At 46.8% G+C, this 23,078-nt stretch overlaps 1 protein-coding gene and 1 non-coding gene across 4 annotated transcripts in view; one reads left to right on the forward strand and one right to left on the reverse strand.

Annotated features, from left to right (window-relative positions):
- Positions 1-23,078, reverse strand: part of arhgap24 (Rho GTPase activating protein 24) — a 1,044,996-nt gene that overhangs the window by 280,320 nt on the left and 741,598 nt on the right. For all 3 annotated transcript variants that reach the window (XM_038791764.1, XM_038791766.1, XM_038791765.1), the window contains exon 3: positions 2,284-2,371. In XM_038791764.1, coding sequence (XP_038647692.1) covers positions 2,284-2,371 — 88 coding nt within the window. The remainder of the gene's footprint in view (positions 1-2,283; positions 2,372-23,078) is intronic.
- trnag-gcc lies at positions 15,310-15,380 on the forward strand. The gene has a single exon. It is a non-coding gene; the product is annotated as a tRNA-Gly (tRNA).

A 23,078-nucleotide genomic window follows, 5' to 3' on the forward strand; every position in this document is an offset into this window, starting at 1 on the left:
AGAGCATGGAATGTAATTGTGTAATGTACATCACAGTCATTATGGTTTACATGATGAAACCTGGGCAACTGAATGCCATGGGCATCAAAGGCAATTCTCAATTTATAAGAAGGTGCCCATTAAGATTGATACTTTGGTGCAGTGGACAGAATTCTCCATTTCAAGCATGCAGTGACAGCATCAAGCACTCCCAGACACGGCAAGCACAGTCAGTGCAGAACAAAGTTCCTCTGCTCTGCATCAACAATAGGGTTCAGCCAATACAAGACTACCAGGAAATAAGAGTTACACGGGATTGTTTCTTCTTCCATTTTTGGAATTTCTGGGTCATTCCCAGATTCCTTCCTCTCTCTGACTGCCCTTCTGTAACTAAGGGCGATTTTCTTGCTCCTGGAATGGAAGTTGAGTCACTGGCACTGATGTGGCATTGATGTGCCACTGATGTGTGTACATTACATTAGGGGCTGGTTTAGCTCACTCAGCTAAATCGCTGGCTTTTAAAGCAGACCAAGCAGGCCAGCAGCACGGTTCGATTCAGCCTCCCCAGACAGGCGCAGGAATGTGGCAACTAGGGGCTTTTCACAGTAACTTTATTGAAGCCTACTCGTAGGTGTCGACAATAAGTGATTTTCATTTCATTTTTTCATTACTCTGACACCTCAATCTCCGGGCTACTTTGCTCAAGCTTACATTTTGAGTCTTCACTTTTGCAAATCAAACTGATGTCAGTCTATAGAAGAATCACAAGTACCTTTAGATATAAAAATACACATAAATCATCGCTTCATTTGGCTAAGCTGAGCGTGGGATCAGGTTCAATGCCTGGATCTGGTATGTCTCTCTTGTGGGTACCATGAATTGGATTCAATTTGAATTGGTTTTTGGAGCAGGCAAGGAGCTGGATTAGGGGGTTGCCCCTGTCCACACGCTGAGCTCTGGCTTTTTAATTCTGATAAAGTATTGGATTAAAAAAATACACATAAATCCAAATTTCTCCCTTCTCTTCTTGTCCTTCAGTGGAATACAGTTCACGGGATGCCAATAACCTTGTTCACTTTTAAACAGAAATGTCGTTGTGCAGACTGGGCAGCAGCTATTGAGAAATGGGTACTACAGACTCTGGCTGCTTGAGAATGTGTTCAGAAGTAGCACCAAAATTCCACTGGGGGATTTGGTGAGGTGTTTATGATCACAGGAGGTTCACCTTCAATAAAGTTGCAGACACATTTTCCCCACAATGTAAACAAAATAGAAATCCAGTCCAGGGCTTGTTTCAAAATAGTAAACACAGGATACTATTCCTTGCAAACTATCTTATGCAAATTACACTTGGCTTATCATCAATCCTTATCATGCTTGAAGATTTTTGAAGCACTGAGACATGGGAGGGCAGTGCCGAAGCAGGAGAAGATAATTAAATACACTGAAATATCACTCTCTTGTTTGAAGGTCCTGCTAACACTTTCCAGTTTTCACCACTTTTTCTCACATAAATAGGGCCCTATAATCTCTGTTTTCTAACTGTACATCATTCACCTGTTGTATTTGACATGCTGTATTTAAAATAATTCATTTACGGGATGTGGGCGTCGCTGGTTGGGCCAGCATTTATTACCAACCCCTAGTTGCCCTTCAGAAGGTGGAGGTGAGTTGCATTCTTGAACCGCTGCAGTCCTCGAGGTGTAGGTACACCCATGGTGCTGTTAGGGAGGGAGTTCCAGGATTCTGACCCAGCGGCAGTGAAGGAGCAGCGATATATTTCCAAGTCGGGGTGGTGAGTGACTTGGAGGAGAACCTCCAGGCGCTGGGGTTCCCAGGTATCTGCTCCTCTTGTCCTTGTGACTGCATGATTGTGATGGATGCTGGGAAATTGCAATGATTCTCACCTTAGGCCACTGAAATAAATCTGCTGTTGTGCAAATTTGATCACAGCTCATTGTGAGATTTATTAACTGCGATTCAGTCATGGATTTTGCAGCTGACCAATAAAGTTACCACCACAGCTAGCATGATGTTCAAACCTTTTCTCAAGTTGAGATACCATGCATTCCAAATGCTTGACAAATATTTCCCCGTTCCCAGTCATAATTTGAGAGTTAGTCACCTATTTGAGTCAGCTCCGCAACCTTTCGCTGCAAATAAAACAAAGAAACCTTTCCCTTTCAATTCAATATATTTCAGAAACAACAGTGGTATTTTACTTTCCACATATTGAACTTTCTGGTGTGGTTTTAGGTAACCTTATAACACGGATGCCAGAAGGGAAATATAAATGTTTCTTACCAGGCACAATTTCAAAGAGGAACTTTCTAGATTCATCTCCATTGTATGAATGTTCAGTGACATTATTTCCAGGCAAGAAAATGGTCCCCTGTAAAACAGACCAAATGAGATTGAGTAAAATGGTTTTGCACAGAACAACAAGCTGGGAGGGGGGGGGGGGGGGGGGGGGGAATCAAAAGCTGGTTATGAATTATACAACACAAGCTATTAAAATTATCAGCAGGATTACTGTTTCAAACTTGACCGATAATCAGGCGCTGAATGCAACATTATGATTGCCAATCTTAATTGAGAATAGAAAAAAAATTAAGGCTTGCTAGAATCTTACACAATCCTCGGATTTCCAAAAGTCCTTTAAGCAAATTAAATATTGTTGAAATATTTACTGTTGCCTTGTAGAAAATACAGCTGTCATATGTGCACAGCAAGGTCAACAACCAACAATATGATAATGTCCAGATGATCTATTCTTTAATGATGATAGATGAAGGATAAATATTGACCAGGACACCAGGGAGGACTCTCCTGCCCATCTTTGAATAGTGCCAAGAGATTATTTACATCCATGCAAGGCTTGATGGCTTGTCTAAAAGACGGCACCCCCAACACTATACTTCTTCCTAAGTGCCGCATTGGAATATCAGGAAACATTTTTGCGATGAAAACTCTGGAAGGGACTTGAGTTACCCACAACCATTTGACCCAGAGGTGAAAATACAAACACCGAGGCCTGAATTTTCAGAGTGATGCACCTTAGCCAAAGTAAAGCCTGGGTCATGATTCCAGAAGTCCTGACTCTGAACCTGACACCCAACTTTTTGACTGGATGGGAAACGGGTGGGGGTTGTTGTTTGCAACTGTGGTTTGCAAAGGCAGCTGCATGTGGAAAAGGTACTCTTTCTGAGAGGTTTGGTGCGCTTTGTTATTGTTACTATTAGTCATATATGTGCATAAAAAGTGGATAAACTCATTGGAACTATCAACCTGTCAAGAAGCTCTTTGAACCTCTGGGGTTAAAAATCCTGTCATTGAAAAAAAGCGTTTGTAATTTCACTCACTGAATGTTGACATAAGCCTGAGGGCTCTCATTGTAGGACTGGTGCTGCATGTCAATTTTCACAACCTATCATTGTCACAGTGGAGGCCTCTAAGTTCACAGTTTTTGTCTGGTTATAAAGTCTTTGATATGGGCAATGAACACAAATGCTTGTTTTCATAATGCATTGAGTACTTAAAGGAACTTAAATATATTGAATGAGTTCTTATGAATGAGAGTGTTTTGTTTTAAAAAGTGAAGTTATCAATCGACACTTATAACTTTATTTTATTTAATCTCACCTGGTGAATTGTCATGGAAGGTGTAAGGGTAAAGGTTGGTGGCTGGAGGAATGTGTTGGCATGAGTTGGCACGAAGTTGGCATAGGGGCTATAAAGGGCTATGGGGATGGGTAGAGATACATAGACCAGCATGGAGGATATGAGGGGCCATGGAAGGTGGGGGTGGCACGAGGTGGCATGAGCTGGCATAGATGAGACATGGAGAGTGTGTGGAGGGTGCGGAAGTGTGAGGGGTGAGGGTACAGGGCTGTTTTTGTTCTTTTTTACTGCTGGTACAAAGTTCCGGAGCATGGTGGGCCCTTGAAAAAGCCTGCCTCTGTACCCGACAGCCCCTGTGGCTGCCTCCGCACTGTTTCCAGGGGCAGTGGCCTAAGTTAGATTAACACCAACACACCCCCGGAACTAAAATCCAAAGATCCGGTTCACTTTTTATCGAGTCAGGTTTGCAGAGTTGGGAATTTTTCCGATTTCAGGAGTGAAAATTTGGTTCCAAGTCACAGCTGACATCATAAATGCTTCCAGTAATCAAGGTAATTAACAAACTAGCAAGTGAGTGTGGAGCCATAAATCTCCCCACTGCACATAACATTTTCTTTATTCATAACAATTACTATTAGACCTTCTGTAGTGTTGCTCATGGGTAGTCCAGGAGCTTATATTTACCACAGTCACAGAGAGATGTAAACATAATGGTGGTTCATCCATCACTATTACAGAATTTGTTTTGAAGAAACATACATCACTGGCAAAAGTTAATGAGTACAGTATTATACATTACGACTAACAATCGACTCAGATGTATGTGGAGATATGAACTAAAGAATTTGAGATGATGAACAGGAATTGTCACATTCCTGACTTCCGAGCCATTAATTTTAATCATAGAACAATCAGCACCACAAATTCGGTAAGCTGATGGCCCTGTCCAAATCTCTCATTTGCACTTTCGCCAAATAGGAGTGAAATTTTAGACATATAATGGTTCTCATTTTATATGGGGGTTAATTCTGCCACACCTTTGTTGCAAAACGGAGAAAAATCGGGCAGGATTCTCTCAGCCCGGGGTTGGCCTGGAGAATCCCCGCGACCGGTGCGAGTCGCGCCACGCCGCCCCGACGCGATTCTCCGCCATTGGTGCCGTCATGGTCGGCGCAAGTCGGGGCCGCTCTGCGGGGCCACCCCAGCCGATTCTCGGCCCGGGATGGTAGCAAAAAACCCGAGTCCTGCTGGCGCCGTTCTAATCTGCTCTTAGACGGCGGGACCTCGGTGTGGAAGGGTCTGTGGGGGGGGGGGGGGGGAATGCGGGATCGACCCCGGGGGGGCCTCCGTTGTGGCCTGGCCCGCGATCGGGGCCTACCAATCGGCGGGCCGGCTTCTCGGGCTGGGGGCCTCCTTTCTTCTTTCTTCCGCGCCGGCCCCTTTAGCCGTACGCCATGTTGCGCTGGGGCCGGCGCGGAGAAGGGAGACACTGCACATGCGCGCGTGGGCACCGGTGCCACAGCGCTTGTGCGGATCCCGCGGCATCCAGGTGACGCCGGGATCAGCAGCTGGAGCGGCGTGGGCCGTTCCAGTCTCGTGCTGGCCCCTGTAGGGGCCAGAATTGCTGATCCTGAGGCCGTGTTGACGCCGTCGGGAAACACGACGGCATTTCCGACAGCGTCAACACTTAGCCTCAGGATCACAGAATCCTGCCCATGGTGCTTTGTAAATCTTTTTCCGAATGTCAACTTGTCAATGACCATTGTCTTGAACAGGTTAATCATCACAATATGGAAATGACAGAGTGACTGCGGCTGCAATGTCTGAGCTCAGCATTAAAGTGCTTAGCCTCAGAATTTTCACACAACTAATTAAACTGTATGCTTTTTTGATGTTGCTTTAGGTCCCCTTGTGATTTAACACTTAGCAAGTGAAAGGATACAAGAGTGGCACACACCGATTAGGTGCAAGATTTTCAATGATGTAGGTCGATAAATAGTCTTAAACTGCAAAAAGACATTTGTTGCTTAAATAAACAAATAGTTCAATAAAGAAAGTTTAATAAATTACATACCCTCCCAACATAAGGCTAGAAATGACATTTATTAATGATTTGTAGTATTCAGCTCCAATCACGACGCCTCAGAAAATGAAGCAGTCTGCAGCCACATGCAGCATGAATTGGACAATAACCAGCCTTGGGCTGGTAAATGACAAGTAATAGAAGTGCCTTTGCCGGATTGAATGGCCACTTGACATCTACTGGCCTCGCCAAGGAGATCACAGTCAGGGACTAGGTGGAACAGTACCTGGGGTGGGGGGGGGGGATCTCCCAGGCAATCAAGAGGCCCCCGGGTGGTCAGTCTTGGGGCAGGGTGGCACCCTGGCACTTCTGGTGGCACCTGGGCAGCTTTGCACTGCTTTCCTGGCAGTACCCTGGCAGTGTCAAGGTGGCATTTCCAGGTTGGCAGGGGAACTGCCAGGATGTCAGTGCCAAAGTGCCAGGCTGGCATTGTGCCCACACCGGAGACTGAGCCTGGGGGTGCCTGTCAGTATGTGGTGGGGTGTGGCGGACCCAAGAAACCCCGACAGGCGGATTGGGCATTGGGGGAAGGTCCGGGAGTTGTGTTGGAGGGTCGCGAGATCACGCCGTCATTTAGAAATGGAGTCCCGACCACTTCCTGTACATCGGAGCTCGTCGGAGCTCCTCAGTGCAGGAAATGCAGCTAAGTGCAGCCTCGGTGGGGCATTCCCTGCCGGGGCATGAAAACGAGATAGAATGCCAATAGATAGTGAAGCCGTTCCTGGTACTACAGATGCGGGGAATGACCCCACTAATCCTGCCCGGAATGGCACGTTGTTTTATTTTGGTCAGATCGCGCCCTTAAGAAACTTAACTGAACTATGTATATATACACTGTAGGTGTTACAGCACATCAGAGGTTGGGGATACTGCGGCAAGTAACTCAACTGCTGACTGCCTAAAGTCTGTCATTCATCTATACCAATTTCCAAACTCAGAGCTTGTACTACCTGGAAGGACAAGTTAAGGTAGTAGATGCATGGGAACACCACCACCTGCAGGTTTCCCTCCAAGCCACAAACTATCAGAATGAACAATATTGCTATTCTTTCACTTTGGCTGGGTCAAAATCCTGTAACTCCCTCCCTCACAGCCCTGTGTGTTACCTACGCCACTTGGAGTGCAGCAGTTCAAAACAGCAGCTCACCACTACCTACTCAGGGGCTGGTTTAGCTCACTCGGCTAAATCGCTGGCTTTTAAAGCAGACCAAGCAGGCCAGCAGCACGGTTCGATTCCCGTACCAGCCGCGCCGGACAGGCGCCGGAATGTGGCGACTAGGGGCTTTTCACAGTAACTTCATTGAAGCCTACTCGTGACTATAAGCGATTTTCATTTCATTTCAAGGGCAATAAATGCTGGCCTAGCCAGCGACTCCCACTTCCCATAAATGTATTTTAAAAAGTAGCTGAATACATCATGTAGTGCAGACAAAGACCCCAGAGTCTGATTTCAGAAGGTGGTCTTGGACGTAAGGTTGACTTCAACACTCCAGGTTCAAGAGAGGAAAAGTACACTTCAGTGACCTCTGCTGGAGTGCATGGAAGGTGTGGATAGAACCGAGCTGTGACACCCCCATTGTCACTTGGCCCACCAACATTGTGTGTCTGGAAAGTCATTATTTGTGCATGGTTTTAGAGAGCTGGTAGAATTTTTGCAGTGCGAGCTGATTATTAGTCTTCCCCTTCAGGGAAATTGAGACAATTGGAGGTGGTTCTGAGAAGCAACTTTGAAGATTGGGCTGTCAGTAGTCAAATGTTTCTATTGTTTAACTCAGCTAGTGCCCTCTCAGTTTTCGTACTTTACCATTTGCAATGAAGCTTGGCTTTTAATGCTCACAGCTAATGTAAGTCTATGAGAAACTGAATCCATGGTTAGGTATGTCATGAAATGTATGAAAATTTAATTATCAAATCCACAGGAACTTTTGAAAGCAGTAATTATATGGACACTCTTCACATCTTCCTTTTTTATTAGTTCAAGCAGAATTAGCATCTGAATGTAGACTGAAGTTGGCAATAAATGAAGGGAAAAAGCTTTATAATGAATAACAATGGACTCAGCCACCTGCTTGGACAATTTGTGCTCTGGATTCAATTTTTTCTTTGAGGTGAACAATTGTGCAAGTTCATTTGGAAACTAGATCAGAGGTCTGCCTCCAATGTGTGAAGAGAACCGGAGTCATCAATAACTCCCGGACGAAAAATGCACATCATCTTAAGCACCACATGCCAACCTGAATAAATTTCATTGAAAACCAAAAACGCTCTAATCCAGACTTGACTGATGATGATTTATAGGCTTTTCTTTCAACTACAAAGGCGCACAACAACAATTACATTTATGTAGCACCTTTGATGCACACAACCATCTCAAGGCGCTTTGGAGAAACATAATTGGACAAAAATCAAGACCGAGCCCAAGAAGGGGTGACTAAAAGCGTGGTCAAAGGAAAGCTTTTAAAGGATGCGAGGTGAAGTTACAGAGCTTAGGTCCGAGATGGCTGAAGGCATCACTGCCAATTCTGGGGATAGGAGTGCGGCATTCACCAAAGGATAAATTGAAGAGCTCTCGGAGGCTTAAAGGGCTGGATGGATGATGTGATTGTCATAATCTCTATCTTTACGAGACTTACGGCAACGGGGATCTATTATTCCCAGTATCCTTGGAGGGATACACGCTTCTCCACTAAGGAGGTGAGGCGACTTGAACACATCAGTATAAGGCCGGCACTCACTTGGTTGGGTATCGCCGAGTGCCGTGTACCTAAAGCTCTGAAATAAATCTGAATTATTTCACTCAACTTGGTGTGGATTCCCCTTTCTTGCAAGTACAAAAATGACAGAAATGGGGGACAGCGTGACCATGAAGAATTTGAACACGAGGACAAGAATTTTAAAATCAAGACGATAGAGAGGGCAGGTAGCAAACATAGGTCAAGGGGCGCATGGATATTGGGTGAGAAGGCATTGGTGTGAATTAGAATGTGGGCAGCAAATCTTTGAATGAGATTAAGTTCATGGAGGGTACGTAAACAGGACAATAATGGAACAGTTGAGCCTGGAAGTTAAAAAAGAATGGATACAGATTTCAACAACAGGTAGGCTGAGGCAGGTGCAGAAAGGGGTGAGGTTAGAGCAGTGAAAGTGGGCAGTCTTTGTAATAGAAGGGATGGGGTTGGGAGTTCAATCCAAAGTCAACTATGACTGAGCTTCTGAACTGTCTGCTTCAGTTTGAGATAGTAGTCCAGGAAGGGACTTGAATCAATGGCGAGTCATGTTGTGTCATGGCAGGTGTACACTTCATGTATACCTGACCTGACTGCGTTTGATTCTGGCACACGGGCCTGGAGTAATTATGGATAGTACCTGCCCATATTTCCAAGAGGCATTACTACACTACTGATAAAGAAATCAGAAACATCATGCACAATGGGAAAGCACCACATTTCACAACATCAAAATTCCTAGTTTGATGAGTGCCATGCTCCCCTCTAAAATAACTCTAATGATCAGTGCAAGCTTAATTGATCCATAACTACATCAGGAATGACTTTCGGTCACACCATAAATATGCTGATAAAACTACAGCAATAAGTTAAACTGTTTCAATAAAAACAGAAAATGTTGGGAAAAACTCAACAGCTCTGGCAGCATCGTGGAGAGAGGAACAGAAAAGAAACAGAAGCTTCCCTCCTCACAGATGCTACCAGACTTGCTGAAGTTTTCCAGCATTTTCTGTTTTTATTTCAGATTTTCAGCATCTGCAGTATTTTGCTTTGAAGTTGAACTGCTTGTTGATATGACCATGGCAAAATTTGAAATTTTCTCTTAGTCCCAAATTGAAAAGTTTTGGGCGAGATTCTCCGCAAATGCGGAGAGTCGTAAAGGCTGCCATGAAACCAGCCGTGTTTCACGGCAGCCTTCAAGCCCGTTCCCGGGACCCGATTCTCCCCCCCCCCCCCATCGGGGCTAGGAGCGGGACCCCGGGAATCACGGCGTTGCGGCCTTAACGACTGTCCAACCCGCTCATGTGCGGGTGACGTCATCACGCCATTGACGGAACCCGAGCATGCGCGGTTCCGCATTTCTACACCTCCGCCCGACAAGATGTGGCGGCTTGATCTTGTCAGGCGGCGGAGGGGAAATACTGCGTCCCTGTTGGACGCAGGCCCGATGATCGGTGGGCACCGATCGCGGGCCTGTCCCATCCCGAGCACAACGGTGGTGCTCCCGCCCCAAACGGGCCTCTGGATGCCCCAAACGGGCATCCAGCGCCCGTTTTTACAACGGCAGCGAGCAGGTGTGTTTGCTGCCATGAAAAAACGAGCGTAAAGGCCCGGCCGCTCGGCCCATCGGCCGCGGAGAATCGCCGCTCGCCGTAAAAAACGGCGAGCGGTGATTCATGACGTGGGTCGGGCGAGGGGGAGGGGGGGGAGAATAGCGGGAGGGCGTGAAAAATGTCGGGAGGCCCTCCCGCTATTCTCCCAACCGGCGTGGGCAGCGGAGAATCGCGCCCTGCTTTTACATGCACAGAGGGCAGAATTGAATGCCCTCCGCACGTTGGTTTGGAGACGAGCGGGGTGCATTTAATCAGGCAGGTAGGTGGCGGAGGTTGACCCTGCCACCTTCCTGTCTCCTCCACAATTAGGTCATTGGGGGAAGGCCTGTGGATGGCCTTTCTGCCCCTCCATTAATCGAGGCCCTTAAGTGAACAATCAGTACCCACTTAAGAATCTCATCCTCTTACCACTGGTAATAATGCTACAGTGGGCAAAGGCTCGCCATGCGGGGAAGATGATAAGCAAACCTATGCAGGCTTACCTGTGGGATCACAGGGTTGGTGTGGTGGGGGAGGGGGGTGCAGAAGCCACTGTTTCTCCGGTGGCCTTGCCAATCTTGAGAGCTACCAGCCCCCATTTGGCTAGCAGCTCTCGACAGACAGACTTCTGCCTTCAGGGCCCTTGATGCCGAGAATTATCCGCCACTGTGTCGGAGTGGCACTTAATTCAGCGGGCCTTCCCTAAAAGAGATGATGAAGGGCTCTCGCTGCCTCCATTAAATAACCGCCACAATCTCGATGGACTTCCTGCAGTGCAATGCGAAAACTCTTCCCTCCAGTAATTCAACAGACATGAACCACATTTCAATGCACACTTATCTTCCTTCCACAAAGGTAGGACAACCACAAAAATAATAACAACAACAGGAATTCCAACTGAAATAAACATCTTTAAATATGCCATAAAAATGGCATTAAATAGGTCCATGCAATGGAGGTAGACTTGCACAATCAATTTTTACTAGGCAGGAAGTGTAATTTTCTTATGAAATAGATTTTAGCACTGAGATTCTGTGGTTAACAAACCATTGTTCAGCTTGACATTCCTCCTGTTCCCCAGTTTTCTTCACCATATATTTATGTTCATTATTATAAACTAAATTGAAAGCATTCGCGATGCTGAGGATGTCGTGGATAGCACGTTTAGCGAGTTGGTTACACCGCAGGTGAAAGTAAATCAGGGAGATAGAAAATGGGTGACCAAAAGACAGAGCAAGAATAGGAAGGCAGTGGAGGTGTCCCCTGCGGTCATCTCCCTGCAAAACAGATATACCGCTTTGGATACTGTTGAGGGAGATGGCTCACCAGGGGAAGGCAGCAGTAGCCAGGTTCATGGCACCGTGGCTGGCTCTGCTGCGCATCAGGGCAGGAAGAAGACTGGCAGGGCTATTGTGACAGGGGACTCATTCGTAAGGGGAATAGACAGGCGGTTCTGCGGACGCAATCAAAACTCCAGGATGGTATGCTGCATCCCTGGTGCAAGGGTGCAAGTCGGAAGGTAGTAAAACAGTGACTGAAACAAAAGGCAGTCAGGGGGAAAGTGTAAGGCAGAGAAGCCATAGTCAAAAATCAAAAAGGGCAACAGTACAAGGTACAGTGATTGAGGGGTGCTCAGTGAATAGGCCCAGTAATACTAAAGGGAATAAAACGGGAAATAAAAACATTAATGGTAAATGACGCGGGAGGTTGTTACATGAAGACGATAAGGAAAATTAGGAGAAAATTTAAGAGGAAATATAACTTAGGAGAGGTTACTGATCAAGGTGTTAAGATTCAAAACAGAGGTATAAAAGCCAACATAAGTGTACTTTACCTGAATGTTCGTAGTATTCGGAATAAGGTAAATGAGTTGATAGCGCAAATCATCGTGAATGACTATGATTTAGTGGCCATTACTGAAACATGGTTAAAGGATGGTCACAACTGGGAGTTAAATATCCAAGGGTATCAAACTATTCGGAAAGACAGAATGGATGGTAAGGGAGGTGGTGTAGCTCTGTTATTTAAGGATGACATCCGGGCAATAGCAAGGGATGACATTGGTGCTATGGAGGTTGAATCCATTTGGGTGGAAATCAGGAATAGTAAGGCAGAAAAGTCACTGATAGGCGTAGTCTATAGACCACCAAATAGTAACGTTACGGTGGGGTGGCCAATAAACAAAGAAATAATTGATGCATGTAGAAATGGTACAGCAGTTATCATGGGGGTTTTAATCTACATGTCGATTGGTTTAACCGGGTCGGTCAAGGCGGCCTTGAGGAGAAATTTATAAAATGTATCCGCGATAGTTTCCTAGAACAGTATGTAATGGAACCTACGAGGGAACAAGTGGTCCCAGATCTGGTCCTGTGTAATGAGACAGGGTTGATTAATGATCTCATAGTTAGGGAGCATCTCGGAAGGAGCGATCACAATATGGTGGAATTTAAAATACAGACAATGGGATGAGAGAAGAGCTGGCTAAGGTAGACTGGGAGCAAAGACTTTATAGTGAAACAGTTGAGGAACAATGGAGAACCTTCCAAGCGATTTTTCACAGTGCTCAGCAAAGGTTTATACCAACAAAAAGGAAGGACGGTAGAAAGACGGAAAATCGACCGTGGATATCTAAGGAAATAAGGGAGAGTATCAAATTGAAGGAAAAAGCATACAAAGTGACAAAGATTAGTGGGAGACTAGAGGACTGGGAAATCTTTAGGGGCAACAGAAAGCTACTAAAAAAGCTATAAAGAAGAGTAAGATAGATCATGAGAGTAAAAAAGGAGGTAGGCAGAAAGCGGGTAATTATAGGCCAGTGAGCTTAACTTTGGTAGTAGGGAAGATGCTGGAATCTATCATCAAGGAAGAAATAGCGATGCATCTGGATGGAAATTGTCCCATTGGGCAGACGCAGCATGTGTTCATAAAGGGCAGGTCGTGCCTAACTAATTTAGTGGAATTTTTTGAGGACATTACCAGTGCGGTAGATAACGGGGAGACAATGGATGTGGTATATCTGGATTTCCAGAAAGCCTTTGACAAGGTGCCACACAAACGGTTGCTGCATGATGGGTGTTTCTCTGGTTGGCAATCAGTAGCTAGTGGTGTCCCTCAGGGATCCGTGTTGGGCCCACAATTGTTCACAATTTACATCAATGATTTGGAGTTGGGGATCAAGGGTAATGTGTCCATGTTTGCAGACGACACTAAGATGAGTGGTAAAGCAAAAAGTGCAGAGGATACCGGAAGTCTGCAGAGGGATTTGGGTAGGTTAAGTGAATGGGCTAGGGTCTGGCAGATGGAATACAATGTTGACAAATGTGAGGTGATCCATTTTGGTAGGAATTACAGCAAAAGGGATTATTATTTAAATGATAAAATATTAAAACATGCTGCTGTGCAGAGAGACCTGGGTGTGCTAGTGCATAAGTCGCAAAAAGTTGGTTTACAGGTGCAACAGGTGATTAAGAAGGCAAATGCAATTTTGTCCTTCATTGCTAGAGGGATGGAGTTTAAGACTAGGTAGGTTATGCTGCAATTGTGTAAGGTGTTAGTGACGCCATACCTGGAGTATTGTGTTCAGTTTTGGTCTCCTTACCTGAGAAAGGACGTACTGGCGCTGGAGGGTGTGCAGAGGAGATTCACTAGGTTAATCCCAGAGCTGAAGGAGTTGGATTACGAGGAGAGGTTGAGTAGATTGGGACTGTACTCGTTGGAATTTAGAAGGATGAGGGAGGATCTTATAGAAACATATGAAATTATGAAGGGAATAGATAGGATAGATTCAGGCAGGTTGTTTCCACTGGTGGGTGAAAGCAGAACTAGAGGGCATTGCCTCAAAATAAGGGAAATCAGATTTAGGACTGAGTTTAGGAGGAACATAGAACATAGAAGAACATAGAACAGTACAGCACAGAACAGGCCCTTCGGCTCTCAATGTTGTGCCGAACCATGATCCCCTACTCAAACCCACATATCCACCCTATACCCATAACCCAACAACCCCCCCCCCCTTAACCTTACTTTTATTAGGACACTACGGGCAATTTAGCATGGCCAATCCACCTAACCCGCACATCTTTGGACTGTGGGAGGAAACTGGAGCACCCGGAAGAAACCCACGCACACAGGGGGAGGACGTGCAGACTCCACACAGTGACCCAGCCGGGAATCGAACCTGGGACCCTGGAGCTGTGAAGCATTTATGCTAACCACCATGCTACCCTGCTGCCCTCAACTTCTTCACTCAAAGGGTTATGAATCTATGGAATTCCTTGCCCAGTGAAGCAGTTGAGGCTCCTTCATTAAATGTTTTTAAGATAAAGATAGATAGTTTTTTGAAGAATAAAGGGATTAAGGGTTATGGTGTTCGGGCCGGAAAGTAGAGCTGAGTCTACAAAAGATTATCCATGATCTCATTGAATGGCAGAGCAGGTTCGAGGGGCCAGGTGCCCTACTCCTGCTCCTAGTTCTTATGTTCTTATGAAAGGTCACATATTATGCAAGATCCGTTATAACCTGAATTTAATCATTTCGGGTGTGGTGGAAGGCTTGGTGCGAGGTCTGCCTCTTGCTGGCATGATGTATAAATTTAAAAAAATGTAAAAAAAACAAATAAACCCCTGTAGCCCTCACGCCACCCCCACATTCCCTATGCCCATTCATGTCAACTTATGCCACTCCATGCCCCATCAGCCACCCCCATTGTCCCCATAGCCCCTATCCAAACTTTGTGCCCTTCTATCCCATACCTCAATGCCAACTTAATGGCAACTCATGCCAACACATGCCTTCAAACCTTTGCCCTTATACACTGCATACCAACTAACCTAGTATTCTATGGCAATTCCTTGATAGCTTTGTCACTCTCTGGACAGTTCTGCAGCGGGATTCTCTTGTCAGCGGGATTCTCCACCTCACAGGCAGCGCATCCATGACCGCCTGTTTCCTAATTGCGTGGGGTGGCCCACAATGGGAAAGCCCATTGGCCGGCTGAGGGAACGAAGAACTCCGCTGCCAGAGGGGGTGGGCTGTACTTCGGAAAACGGGTCTGGCAGAATGGAGAATCCCGCCCCACATACCTTCTGGAAAGGTTTGACAGCGTTGACAGCTTTTGCACTTCGTGCCACTTCCTGGACAGTTTTTACACTTGCACAACTCTTTTATAATTTAGCGAAAGCTGGGCAGCTCTTTTATAATTCCTTGATAGCTGGACAGTTCTTTGACAACTGGACAGCTCTTTTACCATTCCTTGACAGTGGGACAGTTCTTTAACAGCTGAACGGTTCCAATGAGGTTGTACTTTGCATTGGTGGTTCAGTGGTAGAATTCTCGCCTGCCGCGCGGGAGGCCCGGGTTCGATTCCCGGCCAATGCATCGCACCTCTTTTAGATGAACAGAGAGATCTCGGCATCCAGGTACATAAATCCCTGAAAGTTGCCACCCAGGTTAATAGGGCTGTTAAGAAGGCATATGGTGTGCTAGCCTTTATAAGCAGGGGGATTGAGTTTCGGAACCACAAGGTCATGCTGCAGCTGTACATAACTCTGGTGCGGCCGCACCTGGAGTACTGCGTGCAGTTCTGGTCACCACATTATAGGAAAGATGTGGAAGCTTTGGAAAGGGTTCAGAGGAGATTTACTAGGATGTTGCCTGATATGGAGGGAAAGTCTTACGAGGAAAGGCTCAGGGAATTGAGGTTGTTTTCGTTAGAGAGGAGAAGGCTGAGAGGTGACTTAATAGAGACATATAAGATAGTCAGAGGGTTAGATAGGGTGGACAGTGAGAGTCTTTTTCCTCGGATGGTGATGACCAACACGAGGGGACATAGCTTTAAATTGAGGGGTGATAGATATAGGACAGATGTCAGAGGCAGTTTCTTTACTCAGAGAGTAGTAGGGGTGTGGAACGCCCTGCCTGCAATAGTAGTAGACTCGCCAACTTTAAGGGCATTTAAGTGGTCACTGGATAGACATATGGATGAAAATGGAATAGTGTAGGTCAGATAGGCTTCAGATGGTTTCACAGGTCGGCGCAACATCGAGGGCCGAAGAGCCCGTACTGCGCTGTAGTGTTCTATGTTCTATGTGTGCAAATTCATGCTCACCTTTAATAAACCCAAAGGGTGCCTTACCGATCCCAAAGGTCTCCAGAGAATTATTCAAAGTGGACCCTCTCCGAAGAGGTACCGTGGCTATCCAAACGGATTTCAGAACTCCTCTTATCTGTTCTAATCTGACAGGGAGGCTAGTCCCCAATCTAACAGCGAGGAACCGAGGCTAGCGTCTAAGTCTTAGAGTCAAGGTCATACAGAAACCTTTGTAAAAGCAGTTTAAATATCTTCCCTGGACCAGGAAAAGTCATTTCCCAGACTTGATTATCAGCTTTATATTGCATGGTAAATGTAAGCTGGATTTGACTTACAGATTTATTTAATTTGGATGTTGTTTGGGGAAAGGGTAAGTCTTAAGGACTTCAAAAGTCATGACAGGGATTCTCCTTTGGCTGCCACCTGAATCGGGTGGTTCAGAGGGGAGGGGAAAGAGTGCGTCTCTTAGAGACGCCGGCCCGATGATCGGTGGGCACCGATCGCGGGCCAGTCACCTCCCGAGCATGCCCGTGGTGCTTGTTCTTCTCTCCAGGTGTGGTTGCCACCGGCGTGAACAGGTCGGGAACGTCAGGTCGCTCGGCACCATCTGGGCCGGAGAATCACCGGTCGCCGTGAAAAACGGCAACCTGCGATTCCGCAACACGCCATTTTGGGAGGGGGGGTGGGAGAATCGTGGGGGGTGCCAGGGTGGTGTGTCGTGATTCGCCCGGCCCTCCCGCGATTCTCCCACCCGGCGTGGGGAGCGGAGAAGCGCGCCCTTAGTCTCAGGAACGGAGAAATCCGCCGCATAGATTTGGAACAAAGGGTATGTTCTACAAACACTGCGTATGTAGGATTGGATTGGATTGGATTTTTTATTGTCATGTGTACCGAGGTACAGTGAAAATTTTCTGCGAGCAGCTCAACAGATCATTAAGTACATGGGAAGAAAAGGGAATAAAAGAAAATACATAATAGGGCAACACAAGATATACGATGTAACAACATAAGCACCAGCATCGGATGAAGCATACAGGGTGTAGTGTTAATGAGGTCAGTCAATAAGAGGGTCATTTAGGAGTCTGGTAACAGTGGGGAAGAAGCTGTTTTTGAGTCTGTTTTTGCGTGATCTCAGATTTCTGTATCTCCTGCCCGATGGAAGAAGTTGGAAAAGTGAGTGAGCCGGGTGGGAGGGGTCTTTGATTATGCTGCCCGCTTTCCCCCGGCAGCGGGAGGTGTAGATGGAGTCAATGGATGGGAGGCGGGTTCCTGTGATGGACTGGGCGGTGTTCACAACTCTCTGAAGTGTCTTGCGGTCCTAGGCCGAGCAGTTGCCATACCAGGCTGTGATGCAGCCAGATAGGATGCTTTAAAAGGGGCATCTGTAAAAGTTGGTAAGAGTTAATGTGGACAAGCCGAATTTCCTTCGTTTCCTGAGGAAGTATAGGCGCCGTTGTGCTCTCTTGGTGGTAGCGCAACGTGGGTGGACCAGGACAGATTTTTGGAGATGTGCACCCAGAGGAATTTGTAACTGCTAACCATCTCCACCTCAGCCCCGTTGATGCTGACAGGGGTGTGTACTTTGCTTCCTGAAGTCAATGACCAGCTCTTTAGTTTTGCTGGCATTGAGGGAGAAATTGTTGTCGCTGCACCACTCCACTAGGTTCTCTATCTCCCTCCTGTTTTCTCATAGAATTTAGGTCATAGAATTTACAGTGCAGAAGGAGGCCATTCGGCCCATCGTGTCTGCACTGGCTCTTGGAAAGAGCACCCCACCCAAGGTCAACACCTCCACCCTATCCCCATAACCCAGCAACCCCACCCAACACCAAGGGCAATTTTGGACACTAAGGGCAATTTATCATGGCCAATCCACCTAACCTGCACATCTTTGGACTGTGGGAGGAAACCGGAGCACCCGGAGGAAACCCATGCACAAATGGGAGGATGTGCAGACTCCGCACAGACAGTGACCCAAGCCGGAATTGAACCTGGGACCCTGGAGCTGTGAAGCAATTGTGCTATCCACAATGCTACCGTGCTGCCCGTCGCTATTCTGACTCGTCGTTATTCACGATCCAGCCCACTATGGTCGTATCGTCAGCAAATTTTCAGATGGAGTTGGAATCAAATTTTGCCACGCAGTCATGTGTGTACAGGGAGTAGAGTAGGGGCTATGTATGCAGCCTTGCGGGGCCCCGGTATTGAGGACTATATTGGAGGAGGTGTTGTTGTTCAGTTGGTTCCTTCATCTGAGTCATTAATATAGATCATAAATAGTTCAGGCTCCAAAATTCATCCCTGTGGCACTCTAGTAGCTACAGTTTGCCATCATGAAAGTGACCCATTTATCCCTCGCTTTGCTTCGTGTTAGTTAGCCAATCTTCTATCCATGCTCACATGTCACATGCATCATGAGCTCTTATCTTGTGTCGCAACGCTTCATGGGGCATCTTATTAAATGTTTTTTGAAAATCCCTTTCCCCCATCCTGCTAGTCATATCCTTAAGAGATTCCAATAAATTAGTCAAGCATGCTTTCCCTTTCACAAAACCATGGTGACACTGCCTGGTTGTATTATGATTTTCTAAATTCCCATCACTACTTTCTCAATAATTGTTCGAGCATTTCCCCAATGACAGATGTTGGCTAACTCACATATAGGGCGGGATTCTCCGATCCTGGGGCGAAGTGTTGACGCCATCGTAAATGGCGGGGCATTTTACGACGGCGTCATCTGGTCCCTAGGATCAGCGATCCTGCGCCGCACAGGGGGTCAGCATGCGCATGGGTTGCCGGGATAAGCCCGCCCGCCGATTGGTAGGCCCCGATCGTGTGCCAGGCCACTGTGGAGGCCGCCCCCGGAGTCATATCCCCCCTCTCCCCAACCAGACCGCCCCCGCAGCATGAACGCCAAAGTCCCGCTGGGTAGGACCACACGAGAACGACGCCGGCGGGACTCGGCCGAACTCAGCGGGCACTCAGCCTATCGCGCGGGGATAATCGCCGGGCGGACCACGTCGAGGGACAGGCGGCTATTCTCCGGTTGCCAGAGAGTTGCCGGATTGGCGTCAGAACGACGTCGCGTGGTTCGCGCTGCCTCCCCCCCCCCCCCCCCCCCCCCCCGGCGATTCTCTGACCCGGCGCGGGGTCGGAGAATCCCGCCCATAGTTTCCTGCTTTTAGTCTCCCTCCTTTCCTGAATAGAGGTGTTACATTTATGGTTTCTTGGGGATTAAAACAAAAGTATCTTTATTTTTTATTAGCTCAGGAAGATGGCAAACCGGAACCCGGGATAGGATGGGAAATGTTAGTCTTATCGGGCTGAATCCTGAGCTTGTCAGGCCTGCCGACTAATCGTTCCCAAAAACAATGGACCTAAAATTACGATCCAATTAACCAAAACACAATTGGAGCAGATCTTTGGATGGGGATGCAGTGGAACCTGTTCCCTCCAGGATTCTAACCTTCTCAGAAATGTCCTTCGAGAGACATGGGTCATGGGACATGGGAGCCAGGTGGACGGTACAAGGCGGAGACTCCCAAACTCTCTTGCAAATTCTGTGTATTATATTCTCAGCAGGACCCAACAGAAAATCCAGTCAGCTCAGCATGGTGAGAATCCCATGGAGGCCTCAAAAGCCTCCCAGACAAAAATAATTGATACCAGAGGGGATAAACTATCTGCGTTATGCCACCTATTAGTTCCTTTAAGCACTGAAGAAGTTTTAACTTAGCATATTTTTTTCCCCCCAGGAAGGACTTGTTTTTCAGGGACACAATGGGTTGCACGCTGCTGAAGTGTTCTTGTGAGCTCTGGCAGCCGAGGCCCATCATTTTTACAATTGCATCTATCAAATGTGGGCTGAAGACTGGATTTTCAAGAGCAGACGTAGTCTGCTGAACCTCTGCTGCTGGAGCACTTTGATCAAAATTACCAACCCCGCAGAAGTATGGTTCCGATTCCATAGCCTGCTGCTTTAGCTGCATGATTTCAATTTGTTAGTTCAATTGGGAGTATCACCATAAGGTATTTAATGCCACATAGTGCTAAAGCACAGCAGGTTGCTTGAACAGCATATTCAACACTACCCACCTTAAAACTACCAGAATTTTAACCACAATAAAAATCTACAAAATCACAACAGCAGAAGTCTCAAATTTTCATCTACCTATTTTTTAAGCACGATAAAAAAAATTTTATTCAATATTTTTATTCCCCATTTTCACATTTTCTTCAGAATTTACACCCCACCAACAAACAGTAAACGGTAAGAAATACAATGTCAATCCCCCTACCAACAACAACGATCCCATCCTCCCACCACCCCCCAAATAACGGCCCACCTGACAATATTAGCATCAAATAAAACAAAACCTCCCAAGGAGAAAAAAAAGGAAAAAAGAAAAAGGAATCAGGAATCTCCTATGGTCACCATTGACATATATAGTCCCCCCCCCCCCCCCCAACCCCGCCTTAATATTCAAGGCCATCCAATCCCCCGAAAGAGTACCGTGAATGACACCCATGAATTGTAGACACCCCCCCACCCCCCTCCCAGACTCCTCCCCTCCACTTCCTCTTGTAAACTCATCCCCCCAACCTCTGTTCCTTCCCCCAACTTTTCACCCCGGCTAGACTCACCGAAACCTGTTCTGCCAGGCTACGATGGCCACAGCCCCTCCCCCCACCTCACTCCCGTTCACTGAACGGCTTAAACCAGCCAGCGTGGAGGCCCCCGCCCATGTCTCCTTCCCCCTTGCCCGGTCCCAGGAAAACCAAGAAATCCCCTTCAGCACACAACCCCCGCATACACACCCAAGCCCCAAAGAACTATCATTGCAAATGAAAGTCCCAACTCTTCTCTTGTCCAGATATACAGCGTCGACTCATTTAGCACATACACCAACACGCAGCAAAAAAATCAAGTTACATGAGGCTACATCGGTACACAACCCGCTCTCAGTCCCATTTCTCAATTCTGCCACAGTCCTTCTGCCTTCGCAAACTCTTCCGCTGATTCCGCTGTCCCAAAATAAAAGTCCTTGGATTTGTAGGTCACCCTCAACTTAGCTGGATATACTATGCCGCACTGCACCTTGCTGATGTACAGTGCCCTCTTCACCCAGCTGAAGGCAGCCTGCCTCCTCGCCAGCTCCACCGTAAAGTCCTGGTATATGCATATACCAGCTCCAGCCCACTGCACCACCCGCTTCTGCTTGGCCCAGCACAGGACCTTCTCCTTCACGCTATATCTATGGAAACACAGTTACTACTCTTGGTGGCTCACTCGCCTTTGGTATAGGCCTCCACGACTGATGAGCCTGATCCAGTTCGTATCGAAAGGGATCGTCCCCCTCCCTCAATAGATTCGGCAACATCGCGGCAAAGTACTCCGTCGGCCTCGGGCCTTCTATCCCTTCGGGCAGACCCGCGCTCCTCAGATTCTGCCGCCTGGATCTGTTTTCCAGGTCTTCCTTTTTGGCTCGCAGACCCTTGTTGGTCTCTGTCACCTTCCGCAACTCCTTCCCCATCAAGGTGAGTTGATCACTGTGCTGCAATAATGCCTCTTCCACTTCCTTCAGTGTCTCACCTTGCTCCCGCACCTCCGCCACTGCGCTTGATATTGCCGCTCTCACCGGGGCAGTTGTAAGTACAGTAAATTGATTCAGCATTTAGGCTTGCTTGTACCAATCTTTATGGCCAGCTAGTAACAATGGTAACTTTCCATGTACGCATTAAGAGAGGGAAAATGGTAGAATGGTCCTCGCTGATTAAACAACGTCCAAGTGTGGAAGCACAGGTAGGTGCAGCACCAATTAGTCGAACTGCCCGATATGGATCCTGACTTGTGCTTAAACCGCATGCAGCCAGTAATACTTCTTAAAGGATCAGCGTGACATTTCATTTTCTCGAGTGAGCTAGTGTCCTGGCAGCTTCGCTGACCAAGATTGCCAGTCACTGCTTTAAGAAGAGCAATCAACATTACACAAAACTGAGATGTAAGATTTTTAGTTGTAAGCTGTACACTGGAGGCATAGGCTCCAGGATAATTAATTACCTTATCTTCTCCTACTTTATCTATTACCTATTCTCACTCATTTTTTTCTTTCATCCCTGAGGTTGTGCTCCTTTCATTACATTGCCTTTCACCCCAAGCACTTTGTCTGCTTGTCAGCTTAAGCATTTTTTCTTGTATAATGCCGCTCTTAACCTTCTCCTTAGCTTTTTATATCCTTTATCCTTATATTTTCTATATTTTCATACCAGTCAACTTCCCAATGTTCATCAACGCTCAGGGCCAAGGATCAGATTTGTTTGCTTCATTCAAAGGCAGAATGAATCAACTGAGTTTCCACTGAACAAAGAGGGTGGTAGATTTAATGTAAAAGAGGAGATATATATCTCTGGATATTTATTTCTATTGAAGCCAATAGAAAATGAAAATTGGCGATATGCAAAACAGTCTAAATCTATCTCAAGGTGAAAATGATTTCCGCTATTTTTCCTTTGACTTTGAAGCACAAAGTTTACTTCATTTACAGAGCCACATCTGCGGTGTTTTGGCAGTCAATTGTGAAAGAAGGTAAATGAGTCATACCCCTTCTAAGGGCTGCATTTGTCGAAACAGCATGAACACAATGAAGGGTCGGAAAGCCAGTAGCTACCCGCCTCAGCTGTTTGGGGTGCCCATTTTAAGTTGTTGGACCACCCATCCATTGAAAAGTTGGGAGCCCACCCCTCCCATCATCCCATGCTTAAAAGCCGCTGTCCAATCAGAAGGCCAACAGTTCTTCACTCTCAGTAGTACCACTGCAGAGATTACATTCAGCTGAGAGGGCACAGTGGTGGTGCCTTCCTCACAACAAGATCAGTCGGATCGGGGTTGCCAGTGTCAATAAGGCAAGCCCTGGTAAGGAGGTTGGGGGGATGTGGTTGAGGGCAAGGGCTGGGTGTTGCTGCTGGTGCAACCATTGCCTTTGGGG

This window comes from Scyliorhinus canicula, chromosome 3 (genome assembly GCF_902713615.1).
Source record: "Scyliorhinus canicula chromosome 3, sScyCan1.1, whole genome shotgun sequence".
NCBI classification, from domain to species: domain Eukaryota; kingdom Metazoa; phylum Chordata; class Chondrichthyes; order Carcharhiniformes; family Scyliorhinidae; genus Scyliorhinus; species Scyliorhinus canicula.